The sequence below is a fragment of the Epargyreus clarus genome, unplaced genomic scaffold (assembly GCF_041222505.1).
Source record: "Epargyreus clarus isolate Ecla_fem2 unplaced genomic scaffold, WU_Ecla_fem_2.2 ptg000003l, whole genome shotgun sequence".
Classification (NCBI taxonomy): domain Eukaryota; kingdom Metazoa; phylum Arthropoda; class Insecta; order Lepidoptera; family Hesperiidae; genus Epargyreus; species Epargyreus clarus.
The window spans coordinates 8640977-8657364 of NW_027332211.1; the positions used below are offsets into that span (position 1 = coordinate 8640977).

At 37.1% G+C, this 16388-nt stretch overlaps 1 protein-coding gene across 1 annotated transcript in view; it reads left to right on the top strand.

Annotated features, from left to right (window-relative positions):
- The window catches only part of L (zinc finger protein Lobe), a 79231-nt gene that overhangs the window by 21751 nt on the left and 41092 nt on the right, over window positions 1–16388 (top strand). The window contains exon 3 of the mRNA XM_073087046.1: window positions 3747–3788. Coding sequence (XP_072943147.1) covers window positions 3747–3788 — 42 coding nt within the window. The remainder of the gene's footprint in view (window positions 1–3746; window positions 3789–16388) is intronic.

Below are 16388 nucleotides of genomic sequence, written 5' to 3' on the forward strand. Positions count from 1 at the left end.
GAACTACAGGGACAATACATACCTATACCTATGTCTACTGTACTGTTAATAGTAATGAACCTGCAATCCGTACCATTTTGCTAATTGTGGACATTTCTATTAATCACAAAATATGATTATAGGAATGCTACATCCGATGTTTACCTCTTCTCAGGACTAAGTTTGCTTTGATCAGGCGTTTTGTCTGTAGCTGTATAAGCGACTAGCTGACCCGGCAAACTTTGTACCGCCTCAAAATCTATTTATCAAATATATATCATATAGAATATAGCCTATGTTACTCGTGGATAATCTGGCTTTCGAATGGTGAAAGAATTTTTAAAATCGGTCCAGTAGTTTTTGAGCCTATTCATTACGATCAAACAAACAAAGTTTTCCTCTTTTTAATATTAGTATAGACTAAGTACTTCATAACCGACTAAGTTCTTCACCTCATCACTCAAAAACAAAGCATTTGAGGCCATCAACGGTAAACACAACCGTGAACTACAAAAGGTTAAACATTGATCGAAACCAATACTGAACCGTGGAAACTTTTAATGACATTTGCAAAACAAATTGATACTTTTTCCACGTGTATCGGCTACCACGTGTCGTTACAATACATGTACCTAATTCGATGGAGCTACAGATAGCTTAGGTAATAAGTGGTTTAATGTAGGTTAAACGTTTATGGATGAGTCTTATTTATTTTAGTATTAGGTATGTGCATGAAAAAAAAATGTATAGGAAAAATACCTAATTTGGAGCCGTTGGTTCGAAGATGGTGGCAGTTAATATTATGGAGACTGTTTCAGTACTTCGGTTTTTTTAAATAAACAACAATACAATATAATAAAATAAAGAAAAATATGAATGTAGAAGTAACAGATAATTGAGATAGTTTCTTTAATCCATAAGATCTATTAAACATCTTTGCAACCGTTAGTTCCTAGCCAGCAGGGAATATGTTTCGTTATTTTTATTCAGTAATACGTAAAAAGACGCCTCAGGAGAGGCATATCGGCATCAGTCAGCGGCGTTACCGGAATAACACCTTCAGTCTGAATGGCTCCGCGAAAGGTAGCGCCCCCGGGGGGCAGTATGCTCAAGGCGGCAGAAAATTAACGTGCCCCCCCGGGAAATCTAGCGGCAGCCTTAGAGCCTCCAGCCGCCGCCGGCCGCGCCCACTCCGCCGGGATGTATTTAATATACTTCTCTCCCGACTATGGTGCTACGGTGCTACGGTGACGAACACCTGCCACTTTTATGTGATTACGACTACGATGATTAACAGCGCTCCTTTTTAATATATTTTGTAACGTAGAATATAATAGATGTTTTATTTATTTATTTATTAGTTGCACCAACAAAGTGTACACTGTCTGCTCCAAAAAATAGGATTGACTAAATATCTTACAAACTAAGTGTCACCTCAATTATAGGCACAAACGGCATGCATTAATGTTAACATAAATATATTTAAATAACAACATAAACTATAACAATATTTCATGTATTAAAACTTAACAAACAATTTAAGTGGAAATACAGATCATAAATAATAATTATGATTGATAAAATAAAGAAATCACAATAAGAAGAAAATATTAATATTGAATAACGATAGTCATATGAAATAAATAAATAAAATGTTAAATAGGTATAAAGGTATATTGCATTAAAATTGAATGAATGACACTTAAATCATAATGACCAGTGAAGAGAAAAGTTTTCAAGGAACATTATAAAGACACGTAATCAATACGTTAAATCACTGGTATGTATCTAATGAATAGATATAGAACCTAAAAAGAATGTTTAAAAATAATTAACCCTGTTTTGAGTTTAGAAACCAGCTGCTATCGCAGGATAATAATTTGATTACTAACTGCACGTCAGGATGCACGCAGCTGGAGTTACGCGATAGTAATTTTTGTAAGTTCGTTATTAAGAGTGATATAATTACGTTTGAATGCTTTAAATCAGTTCATATGAAAAACCAAATCTCATAGGTGCTCTCAGGGGGCGAAGTTTACTTTAAAATGGTAGTCTTATCTTAGTATTTGTATAGACTGTATATTGTCGACACCTTATTACTGTCCTATTTATTAGTTGTTACTATTTATTAGCCATAGATCTCATCGGAGGGCTAGGTCCACCACGGTGAACAAGTACGGATTGTGACATTTTACGCATCTTTACGAACCTTTTTAATTAACTCTTAGGTGTATAACTGTATAGATTTCCTTACGTTTTTTTCACATTTACAGCAAAGTGATAATGAATTTCTAAAACACATAGGTACATATATATTAACTTAAATAATCAGAGGTTGAACTTCAAACTAGTAGCCTGTCACGGCTATTTAGAATAATATACTTATTCCACAGACCTATATTGGGTACAAAACAAATACAGGTCTGTGACTTATTCACATCAAATCTGTTTAACAATTTAAGCGGCACATATCGCCAACGAGCGTACAATCGGGATAATAGTGTTAAGTAGCAAACGTTAATAGGAGGCAGACGCAGGACGCCTGCAACATTAATGATCGGAGGCGCCTTGCGTCGCGATTCGATCCTGTGAATTAGTAACCCCTGCGGTCAGGGCTTGCTTTGACGTTAATATAATGTGTTTGTATCCTGGTGTCACATACATGGCCTTACAGTATACCTATTCTAACGACTTGGTCAGTAGAATAATTGATAAAACATCCTAAATTAGTCTAGTAATTTTAAATTCAGCCATGCACTCTGGTGTCGGGATTCGAATTCTAATCTAATTTTTTACTACTTTACTGATTTTGCGGTATATTTATAATTCTTGGTTATATTATGAACTTACATTACAATAACGTCTGTAGACGGTATATCATAAGAAAATACTGTAAGTAGAAAATTACATTATGGATATTTAACACAAAATGATTGAAGGCTATAAATATCATTTTCAGTTAAATCGGAATCAGAACTACCCCTACATGTCATACGTATACACAATACACGTAGGTACCTACATACATTATGTGAACAATTTGAATAAAATTACCACCATCGAAAGGTCCATAAACTATTTAAACGTACTTATCGGAACTTTAAACCGGATCACCTATTGGAAGTGCGAATTTAAAACAAGGGGAAACTGTCTCGGAGTGTAGGGTTCGCAAGTGGATTACGGGACCTGGCCGCAGGCGACCGTTTCACTCGTAGGCTACACTAGCTCTACTTTTGTGGACAAACTTTCTGTGGTTGCACCCTTGGAGTAAAAGTTGCTCGTTTTTTAAACCGACCTTAACTAACTTTGAATGGTAGAACCAGTGTAGAACAACCAGGGACAGTTACACTTATTTCTAACGTGAAGCAGTTCTGCGTTTCGGTGGTAGGAGTGGTAGCCAGCTGACTTATATATGCGGCGACTATTTTAGCCCTCAGGAGTGGTAATATGCACCATGTTTGATCGCGTTCAGGTAGAACCTGTGTTCTATGGACGACAGTGACCACTTACTATCAAATGTACTGCATGCTCGTTGTCTATTCCACTTTTAGGCATTTTAGGCACCCGGTTTAGGTTTCCACGCAGAGAGATCAAAGTATACTATTTTTTTTTTAAGTGTCCTATGATCATCCAGGTGATCGAAGATCACTAATGTGATTGGAAAATGGAATAGTGTACCTAGCATGTTACTTCAATGTTATATCGAAAATTTTAAACTCGATACATCATTAAGTGATCGACGTATTAAAAATAGATTTCTGTTTCAGATATGGATATCAAATCGGAGAGCATGGATAGCTTTGAATCAGGTAAGTGCCATTTATGTGTTACAATTTTACAGTAATGTAAAAAATATTTCTTTGTTATGTATTTGATTTTAGGTTTCGAAATGTAGAGTTTGAGTCACCATTCATTAAGTAATTTTAATAACTTGTGGTCATTTGGCTCATTACGGTAAATATTTCATACTTAGTAATTATCTACTGAATAAGAGAAAATATCTACTAAACTAGACTAATTGGTATTGATTTTATAATATATCTGTTGTTGTTTATAAATGATACATTTGTCAAATTTTCTTCAACCATCACGATTTTTGTGATGACTTGAAAGTATATACTTTTAATACAATATAATTTTAATTACGTAATCTTAACTAAAGTGACGAGCTTTCGTAGTGGAAGTGTGGAGCAGGGGTGGTTCCAAACTGCGTGTTTCCTTGCTAGCCGCGGTTTAGTGCCGCCCGGAGAGAAACTACGATTCCTCCGAGCGCGAATATCTGCTTCTCAACTTTACGTTCATTTTATCTTTTCGGCAGTATTGCGAAACGGGGACTTCGCAAAGGCCCTCCAGGGCTCCGTTAACGCTGTCCTGTCATACCTCCGCTATAGGTACTTTCAAGTTTCCACTATTCAAATATTAACTACATATCTTCGTATTGTATCGTAACATCTGTATGAGAAAATTTTATTGCCTATTATTTGGATGCAACATAAAATAAAATGTTCACCAAGTTTATGAAGATTTCAATTCCGTATTATAACATTAAGTATGAGGTGTCTGCAATTACGTTCTAAATTAACTTAAGTAAAATTTCACATGTTAATCAATTTTATTTTTATTTGTTTTCTGTTCGTAATATTTGTGTACCTAATATATTATACTACTACTATAATTTTTATATAAACTTGCGTATATTATTCATGTACATTGGGCATGTATCGTTCAATAAAATTTACGCGTCAGTTACATGTATATAAACATTTTAAAACTATATTCTAAGGTATTTTAGTGACGTGGAGATTAATGAGTAACGACAATTGTTGGTTTCTTTAATTACTTTCTAAAATTTTCAGTACTTTTTAAATAAAATTACCAGTACCTATATCACGTACAAAACTATAATTACTCCCGAAAATTGGCTACAATTCGTGAAAATCCAATGTGTAGTTACGTAAAATAGGTAACCCGAACCGGGACTCCGTTCCGAACTGGCGTTAGAAAACTCCGAGCTAAAATTGCATTGCGGACGCAGAACGTTCCCAACTTACAATTAAAACGGACGCCCCAAATTGTGTACATCGTTCGTCACTTAGCACATTATGAACTGAACGGGGCACTTTGACCACGGCTTTATAAGTTTTTAACTTATGAATAATGTTTAATGCGCTTTATTAACGCTTTCGGCTATTGATTTGTAGTATAGTATTGTTAGCTTTGTAATGATGTTTCAAGAAGTAGGTTAAGGCTCCAAGTTGTCTATAGTTTATTTTTATTTAGTAGAAGTAATCATATTTGTATGGGGTTATAAGGTATATTAATTACATTTATTGTCATTTTGAATGGACGTGTGTAAATCTATCACAGCTCCATCCGGAGTGAAATATTCTAGGTCTTCTTTCAAAGACTCGAAGAAATTTCAAGCGTAGGTATATCATATTGGTACTAAACATAAATATACTCAGGTATATGTCGGCGATATCCCACTACCGCACTTTATTAATAAACTGAACGAAACTACTTTAATATGAGAATCACTTTTATTCACTTTTATTTACAATTCGGGCAGAGTAACGGCTTACACGACTGATTAAATGCGTATGAACCACGCTCTACCAGCGCGTGGACTTAAATACTACTCGAGTGACAAACAGCATAAGAACTACCCTCTCACATCACTTATTTTGTTATAACAAGTGACGTGATTCACAATAAATTTAACTGTTAATAAAATAACATTATATTGAAAATATTGTTTTAAAAATACGAGAATAAATATTTTAAAATTATTATAATTTATATAATTTATTTGGTATGACTAACAAAGTGTTTTGAAGTACTATCGGAAGTCGTCGATATTTTAACCGAAATATTAATTCCACATTGACAATCAAAATTAACATGATATTAATTAATATTATATATTATAAAATGTCTCACCGCCCATATATACGACATACATACTTCCGTAAAATAATGGGCCATCATGATTAATATCTAATGGCCCTCACAAGTAGGTAATAAGGTTTTAATGACGCGTATAGTCGAACTAATGGCAATCGCAGTCCGAATACGCGACAGGTTGACTTTTATTAGTCGGAATAGTAACACGACTCTGCAATCAGGTGCAGTTTAAAATGTGCATTTGCGATGTGGCGCGGCGCTTCGGGCACTGGGCGCGGACAGAAATGCATTTTCAATAATTGAGGGTCAGACAGGGGGGTGGGCGTTAAAATGTTCAATGTTAAACTTTCCGCTCGTCACCGACTCCTACCGCGATTTCCTGATTTGGGGAACCGGCACTATAATTCGGCTGTTCGTGCAATTTTAATTACGTATCTATATTATACTCTATATTCCATTCGTTACCTTGCTGATTAGTTAGGACTTAAGGGTTTTAATCAGGTGTTAGACTGTACAAAAGATAAAACCGCCACACCCATTTCTAGCGTAAAGCATGTTGGTGGAAGGATATCTTAAACCTCAGGAGACAATAAAGCTAGGCAAATATAGAATGCGTAGGTTATTTCAATAAAATACTAATTGCGGCATCCAAAAAGTGATTTTGCGATTTAGTTCAGGGACAAAGATTCACATCGTTTATCAAAATTATCTGATTTATCTCATCTTAGTTAACGTCGTTCGTCAATAACGAGATAAGCGAGCTCACTCAATTAAAATTATCTTGAAAGAGAAAGTAGATCAGTGTCTACTTAAAAAACGCAGTTGTTTTCCTCAAAGAAAACTTATTAGACTTTAGACATTAAATCTATAACTCAGAGATAATGAAATCTATAATATGGTGTCGTTAGATATAACTTTTATTAAATTAGTAAAGAATTGTAGAGCAGAAACTCTACCTAATTACTTTCCAGATATCCTACTTGTAAGACACCGGCTTAACTCCTTGCCATCCCATCTGATCTTAAATTTTCCAATTAAGAACCTGTTACAATTCCTAATTAATGCGCATCCTTAGACGCAGCTTTGTTATTGCGTTCGGGAAAACAGCAAGTTAATTTACTCGGAACATCACGACGTCACGACTAATGTATATATTTGTCGTGACGTCGTGAGGTTTCTAGGATGTTTAATATACTTGAGAAGCAGTGGCGAAAATTACTTTTAAAATTTTCGAGGCGGAATAAACTTAGTAGCTTAGTAGCTTTTTTAACATCAAAAGTAGACATTGGCTTTATAAAATTTTCACAATAAGAGAAAATCCTAATCATAAACGCATAATATGTGATCACTTAAACTAGTTACATTAGCACTAGGTCTTTCAAAAATAATTTTGGAATCTATGTGATACTAAATGGCCATGCTTTTCTGTAACCTGTTTCGTATACTTCTGCTGGGAAGATCTAGAGCATCCACGGTAATCCAACCGGATAACAGTAACTACGAGTTAGAAGGCAACGCATATCTGCGGCAAAATTTGGATATGTATTTATATATGTAGTAAGTATTACAATATTTATGTATTTTGACACCTGCCGCAAATTCTCTCCACTCACCAAGGGTTGACTGGTAGAGAATGCCATCACGCATAAAGTTTGCCCTGTTGTACCTTAACCGTGTGTTTGTGTTACAATAAATATATAAATAAATAAATAAATAAATAAAATTGAACTACTGTTAATTTTAGTAACCGGGAACGCTACTCCTGAATGAATGTTGGACGTACATACTCATAAGTCATACATATAATAAGTATGTAAACCTCATTAGCAACACGTGGTAATTAATGGTTGTACGGGATCTGATTTAGTTCCATTTTAAAACCAAATTTAACCCCCGGGAGAGTTCACTACACAAGATAAATTGGTTGTGTCAGGTATATTTTAACCCGTTTCAATACGAAAGCTATGAGCGACGATTACATACGTTGTGGTAATTACAACCAATACTACTATTTGAAATATTGATGTTTTCATATGAAATATTCATGACACAGAGAATTTTCTTAAAGAAATACCAGACAAAGTTTTGAAATCGTCTAAATCAAAGATTAATTTTGCATTTATGCACAAATTGCTTCCAACATTTCAGTGTTAGTACAAAACAAAAGAAGACAAACAAAAAGAAGTTTCGGTCGGTTATTTTCTTAGGGAGATCACGTAGGCACGCACCTCATCTGCGGATCTCCCAGCGCGACGATAAAATTTAAAATTCAAGGCCGCGTTAACGAACCGGCCTCGCGAAGAAATAGATATTCAAATGTGAGATCCCATATTAACATTTATGGCAAGTTTGCGGGGACGAGACAAAGGCTGGTCGGAGGCCCCCGTGGAGCGCGGCGGAGCTACGTTCTCCTCCCCAATACAATATGCAGGGACAAGTGTCTCAGGCTTCGCCGGACATTCATCTTGGAAATTGTTAGGTTAGCGTATACCTTAAAGTTTAAATTTTTAGTTAGATACAATACATTAGTAAAGAAAAATTGTATATTAATAATCGTGATATGTTGTGCCTTGCATTGAATACATATAAAGATATATAGGTACCTACCTATAGCCTATAGAAACCTACCAACCACCAGCTACCGACCTAGGACTAGTTAATTCATTTAGTGATTTTCTTAATTGGGGATTAAACGAGATATTTTTGGCGGTATCAGATGTGTTTTAGTAAATACTGCTTTACTTCGGCTGTATATATAAAACCATTGAATCTTACACCTCATTTAATTTCAAATTATAAACAAAACCCTTCGCCTCGTGGCAAACAATACGAAGCATTATGTTCGGTTACCCCGTTTTCTTCTAAGACAAATAAAAGTTTCGAAGAAAACAAATCAAAATCCCAATTTTGCTGGCTGCATTATTTATGTGATATTGCTCGGTGACTGTCGTATCGGTGTCTCTGCTCCCCTTTTCTTTTCTATGGTCTGCAGTTATTCGTACTTCGTAAGTTTGGTGCCATACTAGAAGACGAATGGATCGACTTTTGTTTTGTTTCGCCAATTATATCTTTACACAGTTTGAATCTATCGTATAACGAGTTATTCGTAATAGGTCCGAAAAATGAAATCCGGATTTTGTTGGTGTTATTCGGCACACACGTTTCTTATTAATATCGGGCGGTTGGAATGGCCGAAGACGTCCCCAGCGCCCATTCTCTCCCAAATAAAATTGCCGCTATCTAAACAAAGAGCCCTAATTATTCGGCCGTGGCGGGCGGGGTCGCTCTCTTATGGGTGTTCTGGGGCCCATTTCGCTTCTCGTATAGGGCCCTGGGGACGAGCGGGCGCCGCCTAGCCAATCGGTGGATGGAGAAGCGAGCGATCCGCAACTTTTTTATAGGCGCTATCGGCGTCGACGCTGGACGTTCTCATTCTCCCGCACCGCCAACATCTCAGGGAATTAAAAGTCCGAGCGTACGTATATCTGATTAGCCGGACCATACGTTTATCACGGCCTGACCAAATCCGATAAGCGGGCTACAATTTATTGACAACGTTTAATTTGAGTCCTGGCAATTATATTGGCCTGGCGGAGGCCAAAAGTATAGACTGTTGCAATATTCGTAGTTTTGTAATATTATGTGAGTGCAATCTTTATAAGAAGCAACGGTTCATAGGAATTAAATGGTGTGTGCATGTATACGTGTATTATAGCTATGACGAGACGGTTAAAGAATAGGTAGCAGGAACTGGTAATGGTTCGGATCGTATTTTAATTTGCACCCGATTTTATTTTGAGACAATAAATTGGATATAAAGGGTTTCCGAGCCGTTTTTGCCTCCGGGCGCATTGTCTTCGCCCTACGCCTTTGCAGCGTTTTCATTGTGTAGAAATTATGAAATAAAAAGGCGATATCGTGTGTCGGCGGCGAGCGGCGCGCGGAGCGGAGCGGCGGCGCGCGCGCGGCCTGGGCGACACACGACACCCGCGCCGCGCCCGCGACCGCCCGCGCCCGCCTGCGCCCGCCCGCCGCCATTGTGCGCCGTCATTCACCCGCCGCCACCGACTCATATTCGATTGCAGTGTTTTAAACATTCGATTGCCCTCGCCGGTATTAAAGGGTTCCCAAGAAGCGAGTACAATATGTTTTTTCACGTTTTGTAGTCTTTTGCCCGGGCGAAGGGTACGCTCATTGTTTCTATAGTGAATTGCGCTCAAATGAATGGGTTCCGAGTATTCATGCGTTAAGCACTTTGAGATCGCACAAAGATAATAAGCGGGCGGGTAAGGGCGGTACAGGGTCACCTGAGGTGGCAACAATGAACCTCCTACCGCATTACGCTCTACTTGATTAAATAAAACTCATAAATTGTACTCGTGGGCCTAACTGTACATTAAGCAGTTTATTTGATAAAAACTCAGATGTTTATAATAAATCCTGCTGTTCAAGCAATAAGTGGTCACTTCTGGACAAGTAAATCGAAGTGAGAATATTGAATCGTACATAGATACTGGTATTTATATTTTGGACGTAGGTACCTACAGCTGTCGAAATTTAAGACGTCATGCTTTGTCCCTGGGGATGCAGACCAATCCCGGCCGAGTCCCGGGCGACGAAGCTCACGCTGTTCAATTAAACTTTGACATCTACATACGAACGCAGGACTTGCTCTACGCAGCCATCCCGGGCCGCTCTGAGATCGCGAATCAGCGAATTAGCTTAACTAAAACTAACAGTATCAAAACGTTGTTAATTGGAAATCGAAAGACTAATGATATCCTTAATTTGTGTTTTATAGTTATTTTACTTGGAATTCAAAACATAATTGAGCCATGAACTATAATATCTTAATAAAAGCTCTAGCTAACTATATTCTTATAGGTAAGATACTAGCCACAAAAATGTAAATATTTGAGATTCTTAGGAGTTAAAATGTTCTAGGATGGATTGTTTTTTTTAAACTTTAAACTGATTAAAAACTCGTTAAATACCATTTCAAATTGTTAATGAGATTGAAAATAGCCGAAGAAATGACTTTCTAAGGTGGCAGTTACAAAATATATCTACAATTTATTTGATACAAAAAACAGCACAAACATCTGTCGTTATTTTTGAAGGGTATAGCAATAATAATGACATCAGTGGCGTTAAATTACAATGGACATCGATTTTCACCTTGATCGAGCATTCGTTTGCGTGCGGTGTATTGTTTGAGCAAGAGCGGAACCAACGATCAGTGTCTTCAACGAATTGTGTTTCACTGGCCAATAGGGATGTCAAGCTGAGATCGATTAAACGAAGAATCGATTTTGGTCCAAATATATATTTTTCATTGGACAATAAGCAACGAATCGATGTAATGAGTCTACATTCGGTTTTTTCTGTTTTTTTTCGTGTTGATCTCTTGTTATTTTTTCCGTATACTTAATCTGTTTTTTCGCCGACAAATTTTTTGAGCGTCATGAAAGATGGTTGACCTTTTTGGCTGAAATATTCCCTGAACATTAATAAAGTAATTCGGAGATCGAATTTAACTATTTCATCCTTTACGTAATTTTCGATTTTTTGTGGATTTATACTTCAGATTTCGACTTCGATTCGTATTGATTTCAAAGAAATCTTTGACAAGAATCGATATCCCTATTGGTAGTGCCTGGGTATTGTGGCCAGTACTTGGCCTTGTGACAAAGGCAGCACGACGGGTCGCCGGGGAAAGCGGTGTTGCCGTGAGAACTGTGAGGTCGTGGTGCGAAAGAATTTATAACTGTCACTTATAGTACAATTAAATTCCATTGAGGCCGGCCTATGATAATGTTTACGGTCATGGTTAGCTGATTTTTTATTTGATTGAGGTAGCAAATAAGCGTGCGATTCATCTGATGATAATTGGATACTGCTGTCCATGGACATAAGTAACCAATCTCATACAGAACTTCTACCTGCAGCACCGTTGTTTAGGATTTAAAATTGGAGCGCAAGAAATGCTATGCGTTGGGAATAGGTGAGATGGTACTTATGAGATGGAAAATACCTATTTACTTGATTGAAAAGCTTACTGCATAAAAATATAAATGTAAGGCCTCATGATAGTTTGGCAAAGGGAGATCTCCCGCCGGGCTAGCTGATCATGCCCGGGGAGCGGCCGTGCTCCAACAATCTCAGTTCGGAGCTTGTATATATGCCAGATGTTTTAGAAAACTTCGATAGCGTGATTCAGCAGCGCCATCTCTTGACGAGTAGCGGGAAATCGCTACAATAGTATATTTAACCATAGTGATGAATAGAAAAGGTTTTAACACTCCCCCTGGCTATGGCTTTGTTGTGACCGCATATGAATCTATAACATGTAGATGGTAGGCTAATGTTACGCGTAAAGGAGTAAGAAAACAACATACTTCCACTCAGTAGCTATTGCTGTTAATGTGGTTGTTTGCCCGTAAAGGAGCAACACTGAATTAGATTCGCGCAGATGAAATTAGAGATGAGTGCTGTTATCAGCGAGGAGATGCAAGCGGCGAGGTGTCGCGGCAGATTGTATCGACGCCTTCATCTCGCCGCCGACGCCGTGCCTAGACCGACTACTGATGGTAATCTCGTTTATTACTATAATTATTGTACGCTAGATTTAACTGTTTTATTGTTTATGTGGAAATCACTACACTTTGAGAAGGACTTACGCTTTTAGTAGACTGGTTTTCAACATAGGTACCTACCTATCTAACCTACTTACTAAGATAATACATAGTTGTACCAACTTTAAATTAATCAAGACGTAATAATCTTTCTGAGTGATGACCGCTGCTATTAATAAATCAATTATTAAAATTTGAGAAAAAAGAATTACCACTCTTAACACTCGGTACTCATTGTAGATACCTACCCATACACCTTACCTACCCTATAAAAGTTAGATATTAAAAGAATATGAAATAAAGCGTTAAAACAAATGTTTTATCAAATGTATTAAAAATTGAAGTAGGTACATATTAGTCTTGAAATAACTGCTTTGCTTTGTATTGTGTAACGAATTTCAAAAGATACTTAGTAGCTACAAGTGGCGCACTCTATCGCCGTTCAAGTAAAATCAAGTCAACGAGGGTGACTTTCCACAGGGTTGTTTTCACAACCCCTCGTTGCTAGGTACTGACATCTATTGGAAAACTAGAGAATTAAGTTGTAAGCTAAGTAGAAAAACATTGAAAGTGTTTCCGGAACCCTCCACGAAAAAAACGCTCAAGCTGGGAACGTTAATTTAGCACTCGCAATTTTTTTTTTATAATATTGGAGTAGCAGACGAGCATGCAGTCCACCTGATGGTAAGTGGTACTACCGCCCATGGACATCTGTAATCAACCCCAGGTACGATTAGATATTCCTATGAGGTCGGCCACAGATGCGCCGCTACCCCTGAGGACTAAGCTGGAACGCCTCGAAAAAGTATGTCTCCCTTATCACTACCTTAAAAACGGAACATAGCAGCGCCTAACACTGCTGTTATTAGGCAGAAATAGGTGTGGCGGTGGAGCCGCCGGAGTCGAACCACAGAGGGTTCTACCACCTTGGAAGTTATCTCAAGTCTATATGTATTCGAACATTTTACTAGTACGTATTTACTGTACTTCTCGTATTGCTCTGTAGTTACTTAAATATAAATAAAATAAGTCCCTAATTACGAGTATATTTATTTTTATTAAAATTTCATTTAATTTCGTGTAGATATAAAAGTAATCATTTTACAAAATTTCCTCTGTAATTCCAAAGTACTGAATTTGGGCGGGATTTCCATACATTTTATTGAATTACTAGCTGACCCGGCAAATGGTGTGTTGCCATATAAATAAAAAAATGTTAAGGGTGAACAACATTTATCCCTTAGGGGTATGAAAATAGATAGTAGCCGATTTTCAGGCTTACTGAATATGCATATAAAATTTAAAGCCGTTTCGGAGGAGTACGGTAACTAACATTGTGACACGAGATATGTATGGCACACAAACTAAATGACTCAAAAAGTAACATAAGTTACTCGTACATTATACACAAATTTTCAAATGTCTATCTATTACGGTTTAGAGTAAGAGCCCTGTGACAAACGCACAGAAGGGTGGGCGAACAGTGGAGGCTTAGTGTCTAATAAGGTTCTATTTTTACCCTCTTCGTACGGAACCCTAAAAATTATTAGGTAGGTACTTAAATAATACATTGGAACATTTTTTATCTATAACCGTGGTATATGGTTGTCCCATAACTCATTACAAATTAAAACACAGCAGGGTAAAAATGCGGCTATAGTTCCCATTATATTTCTGTCTTATAACAGCATTGTTGCTCTCCTGTGTTCTTGTTTGTGGCCTATCTATCGCCTTAGTTGTACCTACCTAGTGATATTTTATAATTATTTTAATTTTATAATTGCTATATTCCAGCTTTAACCTAAGTAGAAGAAACATATTATAGAATTATTTGTATAGCATCTGATTCAGTTCTAACAGCAATCTCTACATTCTTATATTTATCATCAGTACGTCTCGACCGAAGAGTATGGCTTCAGTGGCTTACCAAGGTGATATCTATGGATTATAATTGTTGTGTTACAAAACTATGTTATGAGTAAAAGTCTACTACTACAGTATACTCTCAAACAATTGAAAGCAACGAAAGTACTTTTACATGTTTGTAAGTTCCAGAAAGTTTTTATTTTACTAAAGTGGGGACTAGGTGTTAATTAGTACCGTATAAACTGAAAATACTTTCGCTTGAAGATCTCATCGCATCCCAGACTTCTCTGGGCGATTTTCAAAGGACTTTAAGTATCTAACTAACTACGTAAAATTCATAGGTATATCCTACTATCCTATAGGTACCTATGTCAAATTTTCATAACTCTCCCTATTAAAATAAGTTAATTTTGTAAAAGTTCCGTCAGATGAAGATGTAAGAAACATGAACAGTTCTTGTAATAGACACATTAAAATATGATTACATCATTGTTATTATTGTGGGTCGCCACATGGGTGCCACGTGAGCGCGGTGGGCGGGGCTAGGACCGCCCACCGCGACGCCCACCCGCCACGCCTACTAGCACTAGACTGCACGCTGCAGGCTGCTATCTATATTAAGCCTTCATTGAAACCTAGTACTAATTTGCTCTCCAATTTGTAAAATTTGACATGAACAACCACTAAACATGAACCAAATAAAAGCGATATCGAAGCACTACGTATATATTAATGTAAATAGGAAATTTAGTTTCACTAGATACGGTATTAAAGACTAAAAACTGCTCAAAAATACAGTCTCTTCTCCTACAATTTAGACGAATCCGGCGACATCTTATTTGTTAAAATCAGTGAAGCCATTTAGGCTGTAGAGCGTGATAAAGAATAAGACATAATATACGAGCTTTTGCCCGCGGCTTCGCTCGCGTTACGAAGTAATATTTTCATCCCTTATTTTATCACCTTGTGGGTAGAATTGATCAAAATCCTTTCTTAGCGGATGCCTACGTCATAACATCTACCTGCATGCCAAATTTCAGCCCGATCCGTCCAGTGGTTTGGGCTGTGCGTTGATAGATCACTATGTCAGTCAGTCACCTTTTAGTTATATATATTTAGTTGTAGAATGAGCCATGTAATATATGACTATAATATATGCCTCATACCTCGTTCGAAAAACATTACCTCCCGTAGTCTGTTATAAATAATAGAATAGGGCGGGATAAGTTAAATTCTGATCTGTCTGCGGTCGTGGCTTGTTATTGAGATTGCAGAAATATAGGGTTAATCAGGAGTTTTACTTAAAGTACAAATCACGTTCTGTTGTTCATTACAAATGATAACAGTTGTTGAAGTGACAGAGACCATTTAAAATTAGATAAACCAAATTGAGACGAAGTATAACTTGGGATTGAAGGTGGTAGAACCCTTTGTGGTTCGACTCCAGCGGCACCACCGCCACAACTATTTCTACCTAATAACAGCAGTGTTAAGCGCTGCTGTGTTCCGGTTTGAAGGGTGTGGTAAGGGAGACAGACTTTTCAGACGTTCCAGCTTAGTCCTATGGGGTAGCGGCGCATCTGTGGCCAACCTCAGGTAGGAATATCTAATCCTATCTGGGGTCGATTACAGATGTCCATGGGCGGCAGTAACCACTTACCATCAGTTGGACTGCATGCACGTCTGCTACTCCTATATTATAAAAAAAAATTACATCTTGTAAATTTTCAAACATAAAAATATACCCAGAACCTATTATATAAGGTAGGTACCAGTACATTCAAGACAGGTTTCAGACTGATATTATGTAACTAAAATAATTCAAGTCATTGTTCTATTGGCCAGGTAATAATATTAGCTTTTAGTAAGTTAATTAGGTACGGATTAGGCGTGAGGTAACAACCAAAAGATTTTCAGTCCGTTCTTAGATTCCATATCTAATACGAGTATATTAGAAGAAATGTAGAGCCATTTCATTGCATTCTTGATTAGTGACTAGAAATA